Source organism: Jaminaea rosea, assembly GCF_003144245.1.
Source record: "Jaminaea rosea strain MCA 5214 unplaced genomic scaffold BDZ90scaffold_7, whole genome shotgun sequence".
NCBI classification, from domain to species: Eukaryota; Fungi; Basidiomycota; class Exobasidiomycetes; order Microstromatales; genus Jaminaea; species Jaminaea rosea.
Window position 1 is genome coordinate 201,665 of NW_020289981.1, and position 16,936 is coordinate 218,600.

General features: G+C 61.2%; 5 protein-coding genes and 2 non-coding genes across 7 annotated transcripts; 4 read left to right on the forward strand and 3 right to left on the reverse strand.

Moving 5' to 3' along the window:
- The first annotated feature begins 2,238 nt into the window (after positions 1 to 2,238).
- On the forward strand, positions 2,239 to 3,300 carry BDZ90DRAFT_232327 (hypothetical protein). The gene is made up of 2 exons (XM_025506207.1): positions 2,239 to 2,909; positions 2,974 to 3,300. Exons 1-2 carry the CDS (start codon positions 2,295 to 2,297, stop codon positions 2,992 to 2,994), a joined length of 636 nt encoding a protein of 211 aa, XP_025361957.1. The 5' UTR covers positions 2,239 to 2,294; the 3' UTR covers positions 2,995 to 3,300.
- BDZ90DRAFT_176071 (hypothetical protein) lies at positions 3,090 to 4,025 on the forward strand. Its single transcript, XM_025503730.1, has 4 exons — positions 3,090 to 3,300; positions 3,374 to 3,602; positions 3,704 to 3,816; positions 3,883 to 4,025. The coding sequence occupies exons 1-4, from the start codon at positions 3,184 to 3,186 to the stop codon at positions 3,979 to 3,981; spliced, it is 558 nt and encodes a 185-aa protein (XP_025361958.1). The 5' UTR covers positions 3,090 to 3,183; the 3' UTR covers positions 3,982 to 4,025.
- A 166-nt stretch (positions 4,026 to 4,191) lies between these two features.
- Positions 4,192 to 4,271, forward strand: BDZ90DRAFT_t26. Its single transcript has one exon. It is a non-coding gene; the product is annotated as a tRNA-Gly (tRNA).
- A 1,281-nt stretch (positions 4,272 to 5,552) lies between these two features.
- On the reverse strand, positions 5,553 to 5,634 carry BDZ90DRAFT_t29. The gene has a single exon. It is a non-coding gene; the product is annotated as a tRNA-Gly (tRNA).
- A 409-nt stretch (positions 5,635 to 6,043) lies between these two features.
- Positions 6,044 to 8,266, reverse strand: BDZ90DRAFT_227158 (hypothetical protein; the record flags this gene model as incomplete). The annotated part of the gene is made up of 1 exon (XM_025504741.1): positions 6,044 to 8,266. The coding sequence occupies one exon, from the start codon at positions 8,264 to 8,266 to the stop codon at positions 6,044 to 6,046; it is 2,223 nt and encodes a 740-aa protein (XP_025361959.1).
- A 985-nt stretch (positions 8,267 to 9,251) lies between these two features.
- Positions 9,252 to 13,218, forward strand: BDZ90DRAFT_227159 (hypothetical protein; the record flags this gene model as incomplete). Its single annotated transcript, XM_025504742.1, has 3 exons — positions 9,252 to 9,265; positions 9,458 to 9,575; positions 9,601 to 13,218. 3 exons carry the CDS (start codon positions 9,252 to 9,254, stop codon positions 13,216 to 13,218), a joined length of 3,750 nt encoding a protein of 1,249 aa, XP_025361960.1.
- BDZ90DRAFT_232330 (hypothetical protein) lies at positions 13,015 to 16,731 on the reverse strand. Its single transcript, XM_025506208.1, has 3 exons — positions 16,291 to 16,731; positions 14,730 to 16,214; positions 13,015 to 14,658 (listed from the first exon to the last, which is right to left on the reverse strand). The coding sequence occupies exons 1-3, from the start codon at positions 16,361 to 16,363 to the stop codon at positions 13,487 to 13,489; spliced, it is 2,730 nt and encodes a 909-aa protein (XP_025361961.1). The 5' UTR covers positions 16,364 to 16,731; the 3' UTR covers positions 13,015 to 13,486.
- Between the last annotated feature and the right edge of the window lie 205 nt (positions 16,732 to 16,936).

Below are 16,936 nucleotides of genomic sequence, written 5' to 3' on the forward strand. Positions count from 1 at the left end.
TGCGGGCATGAGCGGTGCCATCCCCTTTCCTCTGATGGCAGCGGCGATGGCGAGCTCCCCCGCTCTGATAGCGGATGGCCCCACCATGGGTATCATGGCACGCTAACGTTGGGACGAGGTGCCGAAGGAGAAGAAAGTGTGCGAGACCCAAAACCTCGCCGCTGACGGACGGGAGGGCGGAAGGCGCCACGCGAGATGCGACGCGGGTGACGCGGGTGAGGTGTCCCGCCTACTGCGACTCCCAGTCGTTGACCCTCAGACCGCGATCAGGCACAGCGACGAGTCTTGTGCGGGAGTGGTCGATGTTGGATGATAATTTGATGCGGGCAAGTGGTGTCATAGGAAGTCGTGTGAGGCCCTCGCGAGGCTCCTCCCACACAATCGTTCTCACTCCTTTCACTCCTACATCCTGCCTCTCTGATCGATCGTCCTGCTCTCTTCACCAGCCTACCACGGCCATGTCGTCTTCTGACCTAGAAGAGGGAGAGTTGCGGCGCACCACGCCCCGCTCACCATCGCTCAGACGGCCCATCACCGTCAGCGCCGAGTGCATGTCCCCCGACGCTCGTAGTCGTCACATCTCGCCCTCTCTCTTCGCTGGCTGCCTCGAGGCGCGTACCAGCGCTCTTCCGCCATCGTGTCGATCCCGCACACAGCGCTCTTTGTTCGCACTACCAGACGACTCATATCATCACCACGCCTCGGCATCTCGTCGCTTCGCCTTTGTTCTCACGCCTCCTCTGTCCGACTCCCACGATGCTTCTCAACCACAGACCCACCGAGCATCGCCCGCCTCCACTCCTCTTCAGCGAGCAGATCGGCACATGAGGGCCCGGACCAAGACGCCGCCGCAGCAATCGTGGTACCCGGCGCCGCCCAACGACGACAACTCGCGCTATGTGGCCGACTCTAGCGAATGGGAACGCTGGCCGGACGGCTATCGCGACGACTTGTCCTGGTACTCAGCCGGATGCCCTGCAGTCACGACGCGTACCACGCCCCGCAAGTCGCCACAAGAGCTCATCGAGATAAACTCGCATTTTGACGCTCGGCGAGAAGACTGGTGGGCGAGGGGGAGCCGAACGGTCAGGGAGCAAGACTTGCACGCTGCAAAGACGTCCACTCATGTCGTAGAGGCTACATCGAGACTTGAGTCCAACTGCATGGAGAGCGTGCGTCTCGAATCGCTGAAGCACGACGTAGTCTGGCTGGTTCAGAAACGCCTCGATCGACTCGAAAGGGACCTCGCCGAGGCCAGACAAGGCGCGGCGAAGAGCACCGACAGTAGCGCCCGCGTGGAGCGCGCAAGAACTCAGAGTCATTGCAGCAACCTCAAGCCATCAGAGTCCGCTCGTCAAGATACCTACCGCCATCGTCGCCATCGTCGACCTGTCTTCCCTTCCAATGCTCATCACACTGGCAGCAGCAGCCGCAGCATCGGTCGTAGACCCGACACTCAAGCATGCGAAGATGAAAGATTGATCAAGCGACGTCGTCAAGGTGTGTCGAGGGCGAGGCGTCGCAGCGACGACGAGTGGCGGGAAGAGTGCTCGCCTGTCAGCCCTCGCAATGGTTCTCGGTCGACGAAGGCAGAGCGTCATGGCGACAGACGCCGCTCCTCCCCTCAACACCGGTACGTTTGGGCAAGCGCGAGTCTCAGGACACCCATCAGCCATTGTGAAGGGCGCGACGGCTACAGCAACACAACCGACCGGCGTCAAGACGAGTCGCAAAGAAAGAGGAGCAGTGATCGGCCTCGGCGTAATCGCGAGGAGTCGTATCCCCAGTACAAGGGCAGCGAGGTGGGGCCGCGTCGGACGCACCACAAGCAAAGAGACAGGCAAGGTGGGCGAGATCGCCGCCGCGAAGAGACACGAGTCAAGGCAGAGACGCTCTGCGCGCGCGTAGAGAGGGACAGGCCAATAGACGATGAAGCATGCCGCCGTATACGACACGACGACGCTCCCAGAGCCGGTCTGCGCTGTCCATCAGCCACTCAACACGACAATGACCGTCACAACCGACTCGAGGGATGGAAGCGACTTGACGTGACGCAAACCGCGATCGACCAGAGTTGCAGGCCGCAGCCCCCGCCCAGTCAGCCGCCCACTTTCAGCGCCACAGCCGGTCTCTCGACTGAGAGCACGGACTGCGACCTCTCACAGCTCAACTCTCTACGCCACGCAGCCCTTGCGACCCTCAAGCGCAAGAGACACGACAGCGCCGAGGCGAGTGTGCGGCGCGAGTCGCGTGGCTCTGCGTGGAGTGACGCCACACCATCGCTCCTCAGCAATATGAGTGCAAGCGCTAGCACAAGCACCAGCGCAACGAGTGCCGCGACGCGACCAGCAACAGGTGTGGCAAGCCCTCACGACGGCCAGGATGACAGCGCGCTGGCTCGTGCGGTCTTGCCTCCTCGACCAGGCTCCCCACTCCTCCGCTTCGCACCGCCTCTGGTCTTTCCAATCACCACGATTGCCGGCGTCACCCCGTATACGACGGCGACCATGTCGGCGTGGTGTCCAGCGCCGTGGGCCCCTTGCTGCTTCTCGTCGCGTGTGCAGGCGGCGCCCTCGCCTCTCCCTCTTGCCACCGCTGACCACGAGGTTCCCTGCATCATCGAGGACATCGACTCGGGAGACGATGACGAGGACGAAGACGACAACGCAGACCCTACCGCCCCGCTCAAGAAGCCCCTCTACCTCTCTGTGGCGGAGGAGCTCACCGAGATCCGGGCACGACAGGAGCAGCAGCAGATGACTGCCACTCCGGCCACTACAATGTCACGTCCCAACAGCGCGACGCACTACACGAGCCTCGAGGCGCAGATTGCGCTCATGAAGAGCCAGATACAGGAGAGGGAGAATGCGAAGAGGCCAGCGACTGTAGCAACCGCCGCGAATGGACGCGTGAGTGTGAACGGGAGCTACGTGGACGTCCATTGACGCTTGACTGCCCGCTTGCGAGCCGCAGGCTTCGCCGAATCACCACTGATCTCGAGCGGCTATTTGCGTCCCCCGTCCCTCGCGCGACGGCTTGAGCGGGCTGAGCCAACCCGCGCCCACGTGTTCGCGTGACCCTGAGTGGAGGAGCCCGATTACCGGTCAATGCCGCCGCCCGACTCGATCCCGTTTCGTCGATTGGTCACCATCTACACGCTCGTCACCAACACACCGATCCAGCATGACCTTCTCTCGCTTCCTCGTCAGCTCATCGCGCGCCGCTCTGGCCGCTCGCCCCGCGACCTCCGCTCACCTCGCCAGGGCAGCCCCGCTCAGCACTTCTGCCATCCGTCTCTCGGTGAGTTGTGCGGCCTAGCTCGTCATGATTCCCGCTCATCCATCCATCCATCCATCCTCGCGCCTGCACCCAGAAACCCACCGAGTCCGAGCAGGCCTCGAAGGCGCACCACCACGAGCGCACTCCCGAGGAGCTCCAGCACGAGACGGCTCGCTCTCACGCCAAGGAGCGCAACGATGAGAGCAAGATGTCGAGCAGCCCGAACGACACCCCTACCGAGAGCGAGGACGTCGCGCATGCGCATCGCAACCACGAACATGAGAGTCCCGAGACACTGGCCCACAAGACGACGAAGAAGGTGTGTGTGAGCTGCGTGCGAGCAGCGTGCGAGTCGCATGCGAGCGACGGGTACGAGGAGAGTCGTGGCTGACCAGTCATCCTTCTTTGCACGCTCACAGATGAGGGGAGAGCACCACTGAGCGCAGTCAAGGGAAATCGAAGAGATGTCATCAAGTAGCATTTCGCACTTGCGCGAATGGTTTCACCTCCAATTGCATCAGCCATTCCATTGACTCGGTGCGCGCTCGAAGTCGGGAAGTCGCGTTGGATATCGAACGACGAGGGCTGAAGTGACCGACATAGCCTCCGTTCTGCTTCCCTTTGAACGACGTGAGAGCAGCGGACCGGCGCGCACACGATAAGCTTGTTTGGACTCTTCCACGACATTGCGTGAGATCTTGAGTGACGAAGTGATAAGGCTGCTCGAGATGGGCCTGCGATTTGAAACACCCGACAAGGCGCGAGAATTGGCTCGTTCCCTCAGGCTCCGAGAAGAGGTCTGACTGCCGCCCCAATCGTGAGTGCCATGCAACCTGGCGTCGCTTCGCTGCCGTCCTCAGCTCAGAACACGTTTAGCTTATATTGCGTTTTTTTTTGGCGGAGTTATCAACAGCGCGGATGGGGTAGTGGTAACCTAGTTGCTTGCCACTTGCGTTCTGCAATTGCCACGGGTTCGATTCCCGTTCCGCGCATGCGATTCCAGCTCACAGCTGGAAATATCTCTTTTGCCCAATCAAGCTCGCGTGTGCTTGTAGGGAACTTATGAGTCACGACATGCACAGACTCGGTCGAGGCCTTGTGTCGGCCATGTGGGAGATCGAGAAATCAAGGGAGGGAGACAATACGAGAGACGATCCGGGCGGACAGGGACCCGCGGTCCCATGGTCGAGTCACCTCTTCGACAGTGTGACCGCGAGACCTTTCCCCCCTTCCCTCCTCAGCCGCTTGCTCGTTCGTCTGCTGCTGATGGTTAGCAGTCCGCGCCAGACTTCTGGCACGGCGGACTGGACTGCTGTTGTGCTGAAAAGAGGCCGATTGGAGGGAGAGAGGAGGACAGCCCGTGGCCCGCGCGCGCTTCCGTCGCGCCCAGCATATCCAATCACTACACGAGTTCACCTTTCAGCCTATTGTGTCTTCGTCTCGCTCATTGATGCGATCTACACCCCTGTCTTTGATCAGACTGGGGACACCATAGACATTTGACCGTCCCTGAGTCGTCAGGTCATTTCCCGGTGGTTCATGACGGCGATGACCGAGGTTGCAAAGGCCGGAGCCCGGACACGTCGCGCCGCACCGTCCGAGGGGTACCTTTCCTAAATGCACGGGGCAAAGTGCTCATCGCGAAGAGTGGGAACGAGAAGATTGGATAAGGATGCTGCAGTATCGCTGAACTTCCTCGGGGTGGCGATTCAGAAGTCCATGTGTATCGTACGCCAAGGATTGGCCAAGAATCGGAAGATGCGTCGCGCCGCCATTGATCGGCCTGATCAGGCGACACTGAGTGAGCTCTTACCGCCGCATACGATCAGCGTTGTTCTGTACGGCGTGAGCGAGCACATTGCTCGGATCTGGGCAGGTCGATTCTAAGCCATTGCCATTGCAGTCCGTAAGGACAGTAGCCTTCCTCCCCTTCTGTGGGCTGTCTGCGCAGCTCTACATGCAACAAAGTACCGCCATCGACGCGGTTGCGGGCGAGATATTGGAATGACGAGGGACGACTGCTTGCTGCGTGTACACTTGAGTACATGCGACATGATGACCACAATGAGACGCCAGCACTCCAGACGGCGTGTGTGGCGTCAAGGCCTGCGCGTAGTAGCTGGTGTTGCTCAAGAACGCGATGGCAAGCGTAGGACAGCGAGAACCATAGTCTATCGGTGCCGCAATCAGCACGACTCACTTTCGCCAGCGCCAGCAGGAGCCGTGAGAGAGAACGAAAAGGAGTAGCTCGGCTGTAGCCGAGCTGATTGAAGTGCGCGGAACGGGAATCGAACCCGTGGCAATTGCAGATTACGCAGGTGGCAAGCAACTAGGTTACCACTACCCCATCCGCGCTGTTGACGAGCTGTCAAAAGAAGCAAAATATAATTTGCTAATGCTTCCGCTCCCATCCCCCTAGTCTGCCTGAACCACAACACTTCGCGCTCACCCATGACCCAGCGCCACGTCCGGCTACGGCTCATCCACGCGCGTCCGCACAAACGCCCTCGTCCGAAGCCAAAACCAACGTCAACGAGTCGAGCAGCGTCTTCGCCCCATGCACCCCGACGCGGGACGCGTGGCCTCTCTTCAACCTTGACGTCTCTCACGGTATCATTGCCTATACTATGCAGTCCCGCTGAACGCCGGCTTGCACTCCCATCATGACGGCGACCGCTAGTGCGTGTGCATGCTATTGAACGCGAACGGAGTGACATGCGGCAAAGCTCTGCGAGACGATCCCACCCCGCGCTCACCCGGCGCTTCACCCGACCCTCTCCCACGAGTCCTCTCCATCATCTTGTAGCCTTTCCTCCTGCTCCCCATCGTCATCCGCGCCGCACACGTGAGACATCTTTGGTCTCGCCTCCTCGTACCCTCCAACACTGGTCGGCGCTGTACTCCCACTCACGCCAGTCGCGTCCGTCCCTCCCGTAGAGGCTGAATTCGAGGCTGGTCGACCAGAGGGGGTAGTGTTCGCGTAGACTGGGTCTCCTCGCCGCGCCGGTGGATGGAGTAGACCAGAGTCGGAGGCGCTTCGCTCACGATTCGGGGAGCTGTTCGCGGATCGATCCAGGTCCGGGGGGATCGGGCGCTGCTGTGGATGGAACCTCTGTTTGTGGCCACGCCCAGCACTACTGCTTGTCCGACCGTCCACCGCGGGCGCGTTGGAGGAGGAGGACGCAAACGACTGCCGTCCGTAGATCCGCCCACCCGCAGCGCTCGTGCTGGCCGTGTCGCTGCTAGACCTGTAGCGCGTGACTGCACTGCCCGAGGGCGGTGCTGGCGCGACGAGGCCCCGTTCGGTGGGGGCAAGAGGGCGACCATATTCCTTGACGCTCGGTAGTGCCTCGCGACTGCGCTTGTAAGTCAGGCCGCTGCCTGGTCCGCCTGCCGCACTGCTCCCGCCTCGCTCCCTCTCCAGAGCCTCGCCGTACGCGGCCAGCTGCTTCGCCAGCGTTAAAGTGTTGCCATCCTCGCCAACCACACCACGTCCTGCACCGAATTCGCCCGCGTGCTTGAGGAGAAGGTTGCGCGCCTGCTCTGACGAAGGAGGCGGACCAGACGCACTGTTGAACGCAGCGCGTAGGGACGAGTTGGAAGAGGTAGAGAGGAAGGATGCGCTTGCCAGGGAGTTGGATCGATTGCGGCTGGTTTCGGCAGGTGGCCGTCGCAGCTGCGCACTCGCCTTGCCCGCAGCAGAGGCAGGCGTGGACGCCATCGATGACAGGGAGCTCGAGGAGCGCTGCCTGTTCATTTCTGCGCGAGGGCTCGTGCCCTGCCCGACGACGCTCCTAATCGATCCGGTCGAGTTTGACGCATTCGATGTGGTCCCACTCCTACTTCTTCCTCCAGCAGGGCTATTGCCCTCGGCGAGCACGACTGAATTGAGCGTACCAGTGCTAGGCAGCTTGACCAGCCGAAATCCACGCGGACTATTGCGCGAGCCGCCACTCGACGAGCCAGGACCAGTGGTACTGCCTTCGCGCCTACGCAGGCTCGCGGGAAGGAACGAATCGCCCATCCCTCCGTCATCGTCGTCCTGTCCATCGTGCGTAGGAGAGCTCTCCCCGAGATATTCGCGCTCTTCATCACAGGCGGCGGCAGGAGCGATGGCTACTGCGCTGTTACTGCCCGAGTTGGTCCCGCCACTGCTACTGCTCGTCTGCCAGACGATATCCCTGAACGACGTCTGAACTTGTCCGAGGGCGGAGCTGCCGCCGCTTCCACCGCCGCCGTTGCTACTGAGAGAGGAAGTCGGTGAGAGAGGTGCGCCAGGCAGCGGCGGCGCTGGATCACTTGCAAACGGACGACGCTGCAATGCGCCGACGAGGGACTGGGCTCGGCGCCTCGGTCGTGACGGCGGCGACGAGGAAGAAAGCGACTTGGCAGAGGGCGAGGGTGGAGCTGGCGGTGCGCGATGGTGCGACGTAGCCATAGTGACGTTGCGCGGGTCCGCTACGGATGTCGAAGTGCCTGCGGGCGAGGGCTTGATGGCACCCGCACTTTTACGTGGCGAAAACGTTGAAGCAAGGGAAAGACCACGCGCTGACTTGCTGGAGACACCGCCCGCGCTCAAAGTCGGCGCAGCTAGTTCGCCGCCGTGACTGCTCTGAGCTTGCTGCGTTGTTGCCTTGCGCAGGAAGAAGTTGGAGATGCTGCGTTTTGCGGCGAGGCTGCCGCCGCTCTTGAAGCCCTTTGCTGCGGGAGGCACGCCGCTCGCGGCGCCGGTGCCGTCGTCTTGGGTAGTCGCGCTCAACGCAGATCGAATCGTCTGGCCCGGATGAGCTGCCTTCTCCAGAATCGAGGGCATAGAAGGACGTCGCTTGCTCATTGCCGACGACACCTTGGCATTGACGGGCGTCGTTGCAGTCGAGAAGCCTAGATCCGAGTCGTCTTCTTCGTCGTCCGGAGGCTTCAAGGTAGGGCTGGGCAGCGGGGGAGGAGCGCGCGCTCTGAGATTGGGATTGGACGACGTCCTACCCATTGCCGCCGCATGCTTAAGCGTGGCTTTCACATTGGACGTCAGCTGCTCGAGGGAGCTTTGACTGCGCAGCGGTGATGCCGCGCTTTGAGGAGATGATGAAGTGCCAGGCCCCACGGCAGCCAATCCCTCTTGGCCGTATGTATGCACCCAGGTGCGTATTATGTCGATGCAATGTCGATGTCCATTGGCAATGGCCAACGTCTCGGGGCTAACCCCGTCTGCGTCGACAGCCGCCGGTCTGGCTCCATGGCTGAGCAGCAATCTCACTACGTCTGCGTGCCCGTTTGCGGCGGCAAAGTGTAGAGGTCGGGAGCCAGGTGCTCCGGGGCCTGTCAAGGTGGATTGCAGTCGAGGGGTATCGACATCTGCGCCGTAGGAGAGTAGCAGCTTGACTGAGGCGACGTCACCGCACGATGCTGCAGCATGAATTGGCGAGACGCCTTGGAGGATGGCGTTGGGTGACTGACCGCTCTCTAAAGCGTATTGGACAAGGGAGGCATCGCCGTTGGCTGCGGCCGAGTGCAAAGAAGAGGCGGCAGCGAGGGCGTAGTCGGTGGAGGAGGAGTCTGCAGTCATTGCTGAGTGCGCTTCGTGTGTGCGGTTGCTGCTCCTCGTCATGACATGGCAGCGCTGCGACTGCGACGTCGAGCAAGCCGCAGCTTGGACGAGGACGTTGGAAAGGAGCGAAAATGAAACGCGGTGCGGTGCGGTGTGGTGCAGTGCAGTGCAGGCACGCTCGCTCGCTCGTTCGCTCGCTCACTCACGCTGCCTCGCTCGATGTTGGGACGGGAACAGGAACGTCAGGGTGCGGGAATTGCATGGGCGGCGGCGCGGGGCGCTCACCGGCGTGACGCCGAGGAGAGCGAGGGGCAAACCCGCAAGACCCAAAGGTGGGCGAGACCACCTCCCAGGGCCGGCCCTCGATCATGAGCGACCGACAAGACGACGTGGTGCCTGGGATCTGTGCAAGTGCAAACTCACAACAATGAGTGGTCAGACGTGAGCAGAATAGGCGCGGGCAGAGCGGACGAGGCTCAAGATGGTTGCGTGGCCCAAAGTCTCACGGCCCGTGCGTGCGTCACGACGACATCTTGCATTCGAGACGGGCGGGCGGTGCAGCCTGGCGCATTTGGCGCATAGATTGGGACCACTTAGCCTTCGTCAATCCTTCTTGACCTCCTATCTCATTAGCGGATTCACCACCGTCGTCGTCGTCGCCGCCAATGGCAACTTCGACGTCGTCACCGCCATCATCCTCGTCGTCGCCGCCGCCGCCGCCATCCCTCCCACGCAGCAGCAGCGTCTCTGCGTCGATCCGCTCACGCTTCTCACAGCATGACAAGAAGGCTCAGGGAGAACAGGGGCCGTCGAGGGTAGAAGGCCAGGGCGACGTGAGAAATGACCCCGGATACGCGTCAACACACGATAATGGAGCCACGCCGCCGCCACCGCCGTCGACGCCGCCAAAGCTCCCACCTCGGCCAAATCCTGCGCCCTCGCCGGCTGGCAACCCAATCGAACCCCATCTACGCCTCATCATCGCCTTCTTCGCCGCAACATCATGCGTCACTCTGGCTCTCTCCCGTGTACACTGGATCTTCGCAGCCTTGGCCGCTGCCACGGGTTGCTTCATCTTGTGCAAGCTGCTCCTCTCCCGCGGCCAAGATATTGCGGCGTCTCAACGCTCCGCAGCTGCCCAACAAGCATTCGACGCAAAGGACAACACCGAGACCGTCGAATGGCTCAACGTCGTCCTGGGGTCAGTATGGCCGCTGATCAGTGCCGATCTGTTCACACCATTCATCGACTTGCTCGAGGACGCCCTACAACTCCAGGTACCGGGCATCGTGCATGCCGTGCGCGTCGAAGACCTTGACCAGGGCGACGTGCCCCTCAACGTCGACAGCCTCAAAGTCCTGCCCCCCGGTGAGGAGCATTTCCTCGGTGGAAACGCCGCTGTCACTTCGGACGCTCGCACAGATGCGGAGCAAGCCATCTCAGACGTCGACCTGGGCGAGCATGTCAATCTCGAAGTCACCTTCTCGTACCGCGCCTCGAGCAAGGGCAAGAGCACGGCCACGGATGGAGCGCTGCGGGACGATCACAGTCACGCACCACGAGCAGCTCCCGCAGAGACGATCCATCTCCTCCTCTACCTGGCCATTGGCCTGCAGAAGATCGCCGCAGTCGAGGTACCCGTGTGGTGTGAAGTCGTAGGGGTGCAAGGGAAGATGCGATTACGCTTGCAGCTCGTTCCGGCCTTGCCATTCGTCAAGCACGTCGGCTTCGCCCTCCTCGAGCAGCCCAGGCTGGAAATCAAGGCCAAACCTCTGGGGCGACGAATGGTCATCGATGCAATGAATCTCCCACTCCTCTCGAGTTACGTCCTTCGCAGCATCCAGACGACGGTCAAGCCCTTCGTGGCTCCAGGCTCCTACACAATCGACTTGGGCGCCATTATGGGATCAGGAGATGGGCCCAAAAACACCTACGCAGTGGGCGTAATTGCGGTAGTGATCCACTCGGCCACTGACCTACCCGCGGCAGACGTCAACGGTCTCGCAGACCCATTCGTGACCCTCTCCTTCGCTCGAGCAGGCAAACCTCTCTTCCGCACTCGCGTCCTTCGCAAGAACAAGAATCCTGTATGGGGAGGAGAGGTCGCCTACCTCCTCGTCGGGCCGGATGAAGTGCGCGATCATGACCGTCTGCGCTTCACAATCTTTGACGCCGATCGTTTCTCGGCCGACGATCCGTTGGGCAAGATCGATGTGAGCATCGATCGACTGATCAAGGAGTCCCTCGCCACGGATACGGATGCGAGATCGTGCGCGTTGATGGAGACGCACGAAGCTGAACTCGAGCCAATGCGCCGTGGGATGAGCACGCAGGGAAGGTTGAGGTACTCGATCGTCTTTGCGAAGCTGGTACAGCCGCAGGGCTGCGAGGGGACTATGGCGTCACCTGCACGGTCGCAGTTGATGGATCAGGCTGCCCGACGTGCGAGGGAGGGCCAGGACGATGCACAGCAGGCAGCCACGGGGGACACGCCACAGCAGCAGCCGGCCAACATGGCCTCCTTCCTCACCCCTTTCGACCGCTTCGTCCATTCGCTCGGCCTCCCTCTCGACGAGTCCGTCCTTCGTGCTCGTCAAGCACGCAACGAGCGCGTGACCAAGCTGACCAAGCTGCTTGCAGGAGAAGAAGCGGCCGTAGCATCCCCGCCGGCACGTCAATGGCCGAGCGGCATCCTCGCCTTCCACGTTCACTCCATCCACGGTCTCGAAGTCACACGTACGCAACGCACCCTCTCCAAGAACTCAGGCGCTGGCAGCGGCGGGAGCGGCGGCGCAGAGGACGATGAAGGAGGTTCTGCAGCTCTCGACGGGGGCGGGCTTACCCGCCTACCCTCGAGTTACGTGCAAGTGCTCCTCAACGACGAAGCCGTCCTCGTGACTCGAGTCAAGACCCTCAACCCACGACCGTTCATCAATGCCGGGTCGGAACGCTTCGTCACCGACTTCTCGCGCGCCCGAGTCGACTTTGTGGTGCGTGACAGGCGGCAGCGCGAAGGAGATCCGATCCTTGGCGTAGTTAGCCTGGACGTGGCGGAGGTGCTCGGCAACAGTGCGCGATGGAGCGGATGGTGCACGATGGAGGGTGGACTAGGGTATGGAAAGCTCAGGGTCACGCTACTCTGGCGTAGCGTACATCTCTGCGTGCCACGGCCCCTACGCGGATGGAGCGTTGGAACGCTTTGTGTGACAGGGTTGAAGGCGCAGGTGGGCCATCAAGCCGGACTAGAAGGGAGAGAAGCGCATTGGGTACTTGATGGGCGATGGGGCAGAGCCCAAACGGATAGCATCAAGGCCGAAGGGGTTGCCATGACCTACGACTACAATTATGCAGGAGGACTTCGCCTGCCGATGCGCAGTCGCTACCCATCTTCTCTCACGCTCACTCTGCGCTGCTCTACAGCGCGACTTCCAGGTCGACATCGCCGCCGTGTCATTGGCTGCCTACCACTCGATCGCACATTAGTCGACGCAGAGAGGATCGAGGCAGGGAGCAGAACCTTGCGAGTGGGGCTGTACGCTACCAATGATCACAGAGCAGTAGAGGCGCTGTGCAGAAGAGCCACCGTTGGGGACGTACAGGGGCATCGCCATGCCGCCCTGCGTGACCTTGTCAAGGCTCCCCTGCTCATAGAGGATGAAGATCAAGATGTCGCTCATCGATCTGCTGCATCTTTGTCCAGCGACGGCAGCGACGTCGAAGGCGAAGATACAAGGTCACGGCGGTCTAGTGGGATGCATCGCCGCACCTCGTCTGGCTCTGTACACCCCAGCCTCGCCCTGGTCGGACACGTCGACGTCACTCTCGCCTTTATTCCGGGCATCAGTGACGCCCACTCCTCGCTGCTGAGCGGTGATCACGAATTGCGTTATGCGCACGAGGCATGGCTGTGCAAGCGGGACGCGGGGATGAGGACCACCCCTCCTGGGTTGGACGCGCGCGACCCGAATGATCTGGGCGACCCGTGTGACGAGGAGCAACCCCTCGCCTCACCGAACGGCTCGGAGGAGGATGAGGAGCTCACGAGCTTTTTGCGCTCCTCCTCTCTCAACCCTAGCGGAGCAGACGTCTCCGACTACCCCTCGGTCCGACGAAGGCAGCCACGCCCTCCCAGCCCACCTGTAGGTGAAGAGCCTTCCTCTTCCTCCTCATCGCGCCACATCCCTTCGTCGTCCTCGTTTTCCAACCGCATGTCTCAGCGTCACCGCCAGGAAGCCGGGCTGGCCCAGCTGAAGCCGTATCGCACCTTGCGCTGGTTGAAGCAGAATGTGGACGACGGGATGGGCAATTTGCGCAAACGTGGACTGGTTGGCGGGATGGAGAAGAGGGATGAGAGGGTTGAGAAGATGGAGAGGGAGGGAGTGAGTAATTTCTGAGGCGATCGTGCGGCCCTCCGTAACTACTCTCGGCGAGATGGGAGCTCGAGGCAGAGACGTGACTGACGACAAGAACAAGTAGCAAAGGCTCTGTATTATGTCCTTCAAGCTATGCGTTGCGTTGCAGTGGTATGTACATTTGTGGCGAGACAGAAGAGGTAGAAGTCCATGTGAGAAGTAGAGGGTCGAGAGTAGCGTAGAGGGTCAAGAGTAGCGTGTAGTGTAGAGCGGCGCGACAGGGTAATTAGACGAGAGACGTGTCGCAGCCCTATCTGCCGTTCCACTGCGTAGCATCAACCCACCCGCTCTGGCTCTGCCTCTGGTAGCCCTGCGAGTGGCGAGCCGGAACAGGTGGTGGAGGGCCATTGGGCGCCGCGTAGGAGGGATAATCGTTGCTGGCCACATTCTGGTAGCCGTATGGCCCTCCTGGCGGAGCCGCCGATGCTGGTGCCCCACTGTTGCGCATCGGTGGTGGCTGTACCGGTCCACCGCTGCGACGTCCCCTCCTCCAGCCTCCCGCAGCAGCAGCTGGCTTTGTTCCTGCCCGCCTTCTGCCGCCGAAGCAGCAGCGGAGCAAGCCCCACAGGATTGCAATGACGATGATCGCCACAACAATCGTCACAGGAATGGCAATGTTCAAGTTGTTCCTATACCACCCCTTGAATGTATCCTGCCAGCCGCTGCTCTTGCACTCGCCGCCTTCACAGAATCCGCCGTACCCACACGCAGTCCCGTCGATAAAGTTGGTCTGGAACAAGGTGCAAGTCCCAGGGTTGGAGTCGTCCTGACATGCCAAGGAGCACGACTGGTCTGAGCGGACCGAGCAAGCCTTGTCAAAGGTGCCTGAGCCGCTCGAGGAGGTCTGGGATCGACATTGCTGATCGCGAGAGGTGCAGACCCCATTCGCGCATTGCAGTCCTCCAGAGCCGCATGAGGACCCATTCTCCTTGTATTCGTCGGCGGGGCAGTCCGCGGAGGAGCCAGTGCAGTACTCGGCCGTGTCGCACCCACTGTTGTCCTTGGCGGCACGGCAGAGCTTGGAAGCTGCGGCGAACTGACACGAGTCGGTACAGCAAGCGGTCGAGGTAGGGTCGCACTGCGAGCCGCTCGTAAGCTTGCACTCCGAAGAACAGCAGCGCGAACCGTTTGCTCCTGCGTCGCATTCCTCGCCAGGCTCAAGGATGCCGTTGCCGCACTGTTGAGTCGAGAGGGTGTTACGGCTGCCTGGCTTGGTGACGCAATTCGTGTTGAGGCCGCCACCGAGCATGGTGCACATGTTGCCGATGGAGCAGGGCGAGAAGCTCATCGTGTTCCGCGCTGCTACGGGAGACATGATGTGCGCGTCGGCGTCATTGCAGTTCGACGAGGATTGAGGACAGCAGACGGCGCTGTTCGATTGACGAGCCGTGCTGCCGCTGAGAGTGCAGCCGGACATGCAGTCTGCGAGCGAACGAGGAGAGATGGTCAATTGCTGCGGTGACGACTGTTCGTTAGAACCCGCTGCTGCTCACCATGTACGAGGCCAAAGTTATGCCCGATCTCGTGGGCGACCACCTGCGCATTGCGATTCGTGTTGGAGGTGACACCCGTGCCCGAAACGGTATCACTCCCCGACTTGCTCGTATCTGTCTTGCACAATGTCCCCAGCCAGGCCACGCCAATCTCTCCGACATTCTCACCCGAGCTACCACAGCCCGTAATCAAGTGCCACAGCCCCGTGCCATTTGCGGACTGTGCTCCTCTCCACTCTGAAAAGGCGCTGAGCCTGTCGTCGATGGTCATCGCACTGCATCCGGTATTCCAGGGCACGCTGGCGTTCGCGCTGCTTGGGCAGGTAGGCTGACGCACGTCGAGCTCGACCACGCCCAGCGAGACGTTGAAGGTGTTGCGGTAGGTGGTGGAGACGGAGTTGATGACGTTGAGCAGCGTGGTGCTGGTGTTGCTGACCGACCCGCCGTTGGCCTGCGTAAAGCTGCAGTCCGCTGCCATGCCGATATACACTACCATAGCGCTCTTGGGGCAGCCCTGCGTGTTGCCGATCGAGGAGACAAAGGAGTTGTTGGCGCCATTGCCAAGGGCGTCTTGGCGACGAACCAGGGGAACGTCGTAGGAAAAGTCCGGGGTGGCGAGGTCGCGTGACCATAACGGGGAGAAGGAGGACGTGGGCTCGCGTGGGTCGAACCAAGCGCGACGACCGAGAGTCGTGGTGGCGGGCAGAGCAAAGAAGTCGAGTGGCGACTTGCTCCATTCGTCATTGTTGTCGTCCGTCAGAAAGAGGTGGTTGTTTGCATTGTAGTCGTGGCCGTCGTGTGTGCAGCCTGTAGGCGCGGTCACATCCCTGACAGCCAAGCCCGCTCGCTCCATCTCAAAGTCGGTGAGCAGGTCCGAGTCGCGATGAATGACGAGGTTATTCAGATCCATGCTGCGACGATGCAAGGCTGGGTCCAGGTGGTGCCGCCCGGCGTGGTAGGTCCTCGCCGTCTGGATTGTATGCTGATTGCCTCGCCAGTCAAAGAGGCCTTCGAAGCGCGGCGCATCGCCATCGTCGTGCAGCATGATTGCTGCGTGGCCCATGACGCCCTCTTGCTCGTCCAGTCCTGACAACCTCCGACTGACTCCGACTGAATCCTCGTACATTCTCCTCGCCGAATGCTCGGGGTGTACCACCACACCGCGATAGGCCCGCACGCTCTCCCGCGCAATGGTCCTCCTCTCCTCGAGTACCTCCCTCTGCTCCCTCTCATCCCATCCCCAGACATTCAGGGTTGCGCCCTCTTGTGGCACAATCTCATCGTTGGGCTCGAGATGGAGATGGAAAGTCTGGTTGAAGCCGCGCAGGCTCAGTCGTATTGAGTCAGAGGAGAGGACGTGCGCAGGAGGGGAGGAACGGCGTACCACTCCTTTGGACGTCGGGTGGCCAGACCGTCGCACAACATCGATTGAGGCGTCGCTGGCGTAGGCGATGCGGGAGAGAGGGTTGGGTCGTTGTGAGTGGGCTGTGTGCGCAGGCAGAGGATGGAAGATGAGGGTCAGACTATATGCGTATGCACGAGGCTTGCCGTTGCCACTCACCATCTACGATCGTTGCGGTATATGCTGCGAGACCAAGCAGGGCGAAGAGGAAAAGGCTGCGAATGCTGGGCATCTCGGACGATCCACGGAGCTTGCAGGTACAATCCAAGGGAGCAGGTTGCGTACAGGGATTGACGTGCCTGTCCGTAGGTCAAGGCCGTCCCAATTTGTTCGGTGGAGCGATGCTAACGTTGGGAGCGAGAGCAATCGACGACGGCAGGGGCTGTGAGCCAAGCAAGCGTCTATGGTGCCGATCCGGGTAGTAATGAGGGTGTGAACCAGGGAAAGAGAGATTCAAAGACGAAGAAAAGCGAAAAGCGGCGAGGTCGTCAAGGTCGTAAAAAGAAGTGATGGTGGTGGCGTGTGGCGTATGCGATGACGAACTGCAAGACCAACGTCTAGCCAGTGGGTCGGACGCTGCGATGCAATGCGATGGGCGTGTGTTGAGTTGAGATGAGGCAGAGGCACCGCAACTCTGCTGTGCTCAGTCGAGTGCCAGTCCGCCAGAGGCCGCGGAGGCTCAAGACCCGGCCTCGGAAGATTGTCTTGGCGACGGGCAATAAGGCGGGGAGGGAAGGAGACACGGCAAGCTAGGGTCCAGCGAACAAATGGAGGCTGTGCTGCGACGATGACAAGGCGACGACGA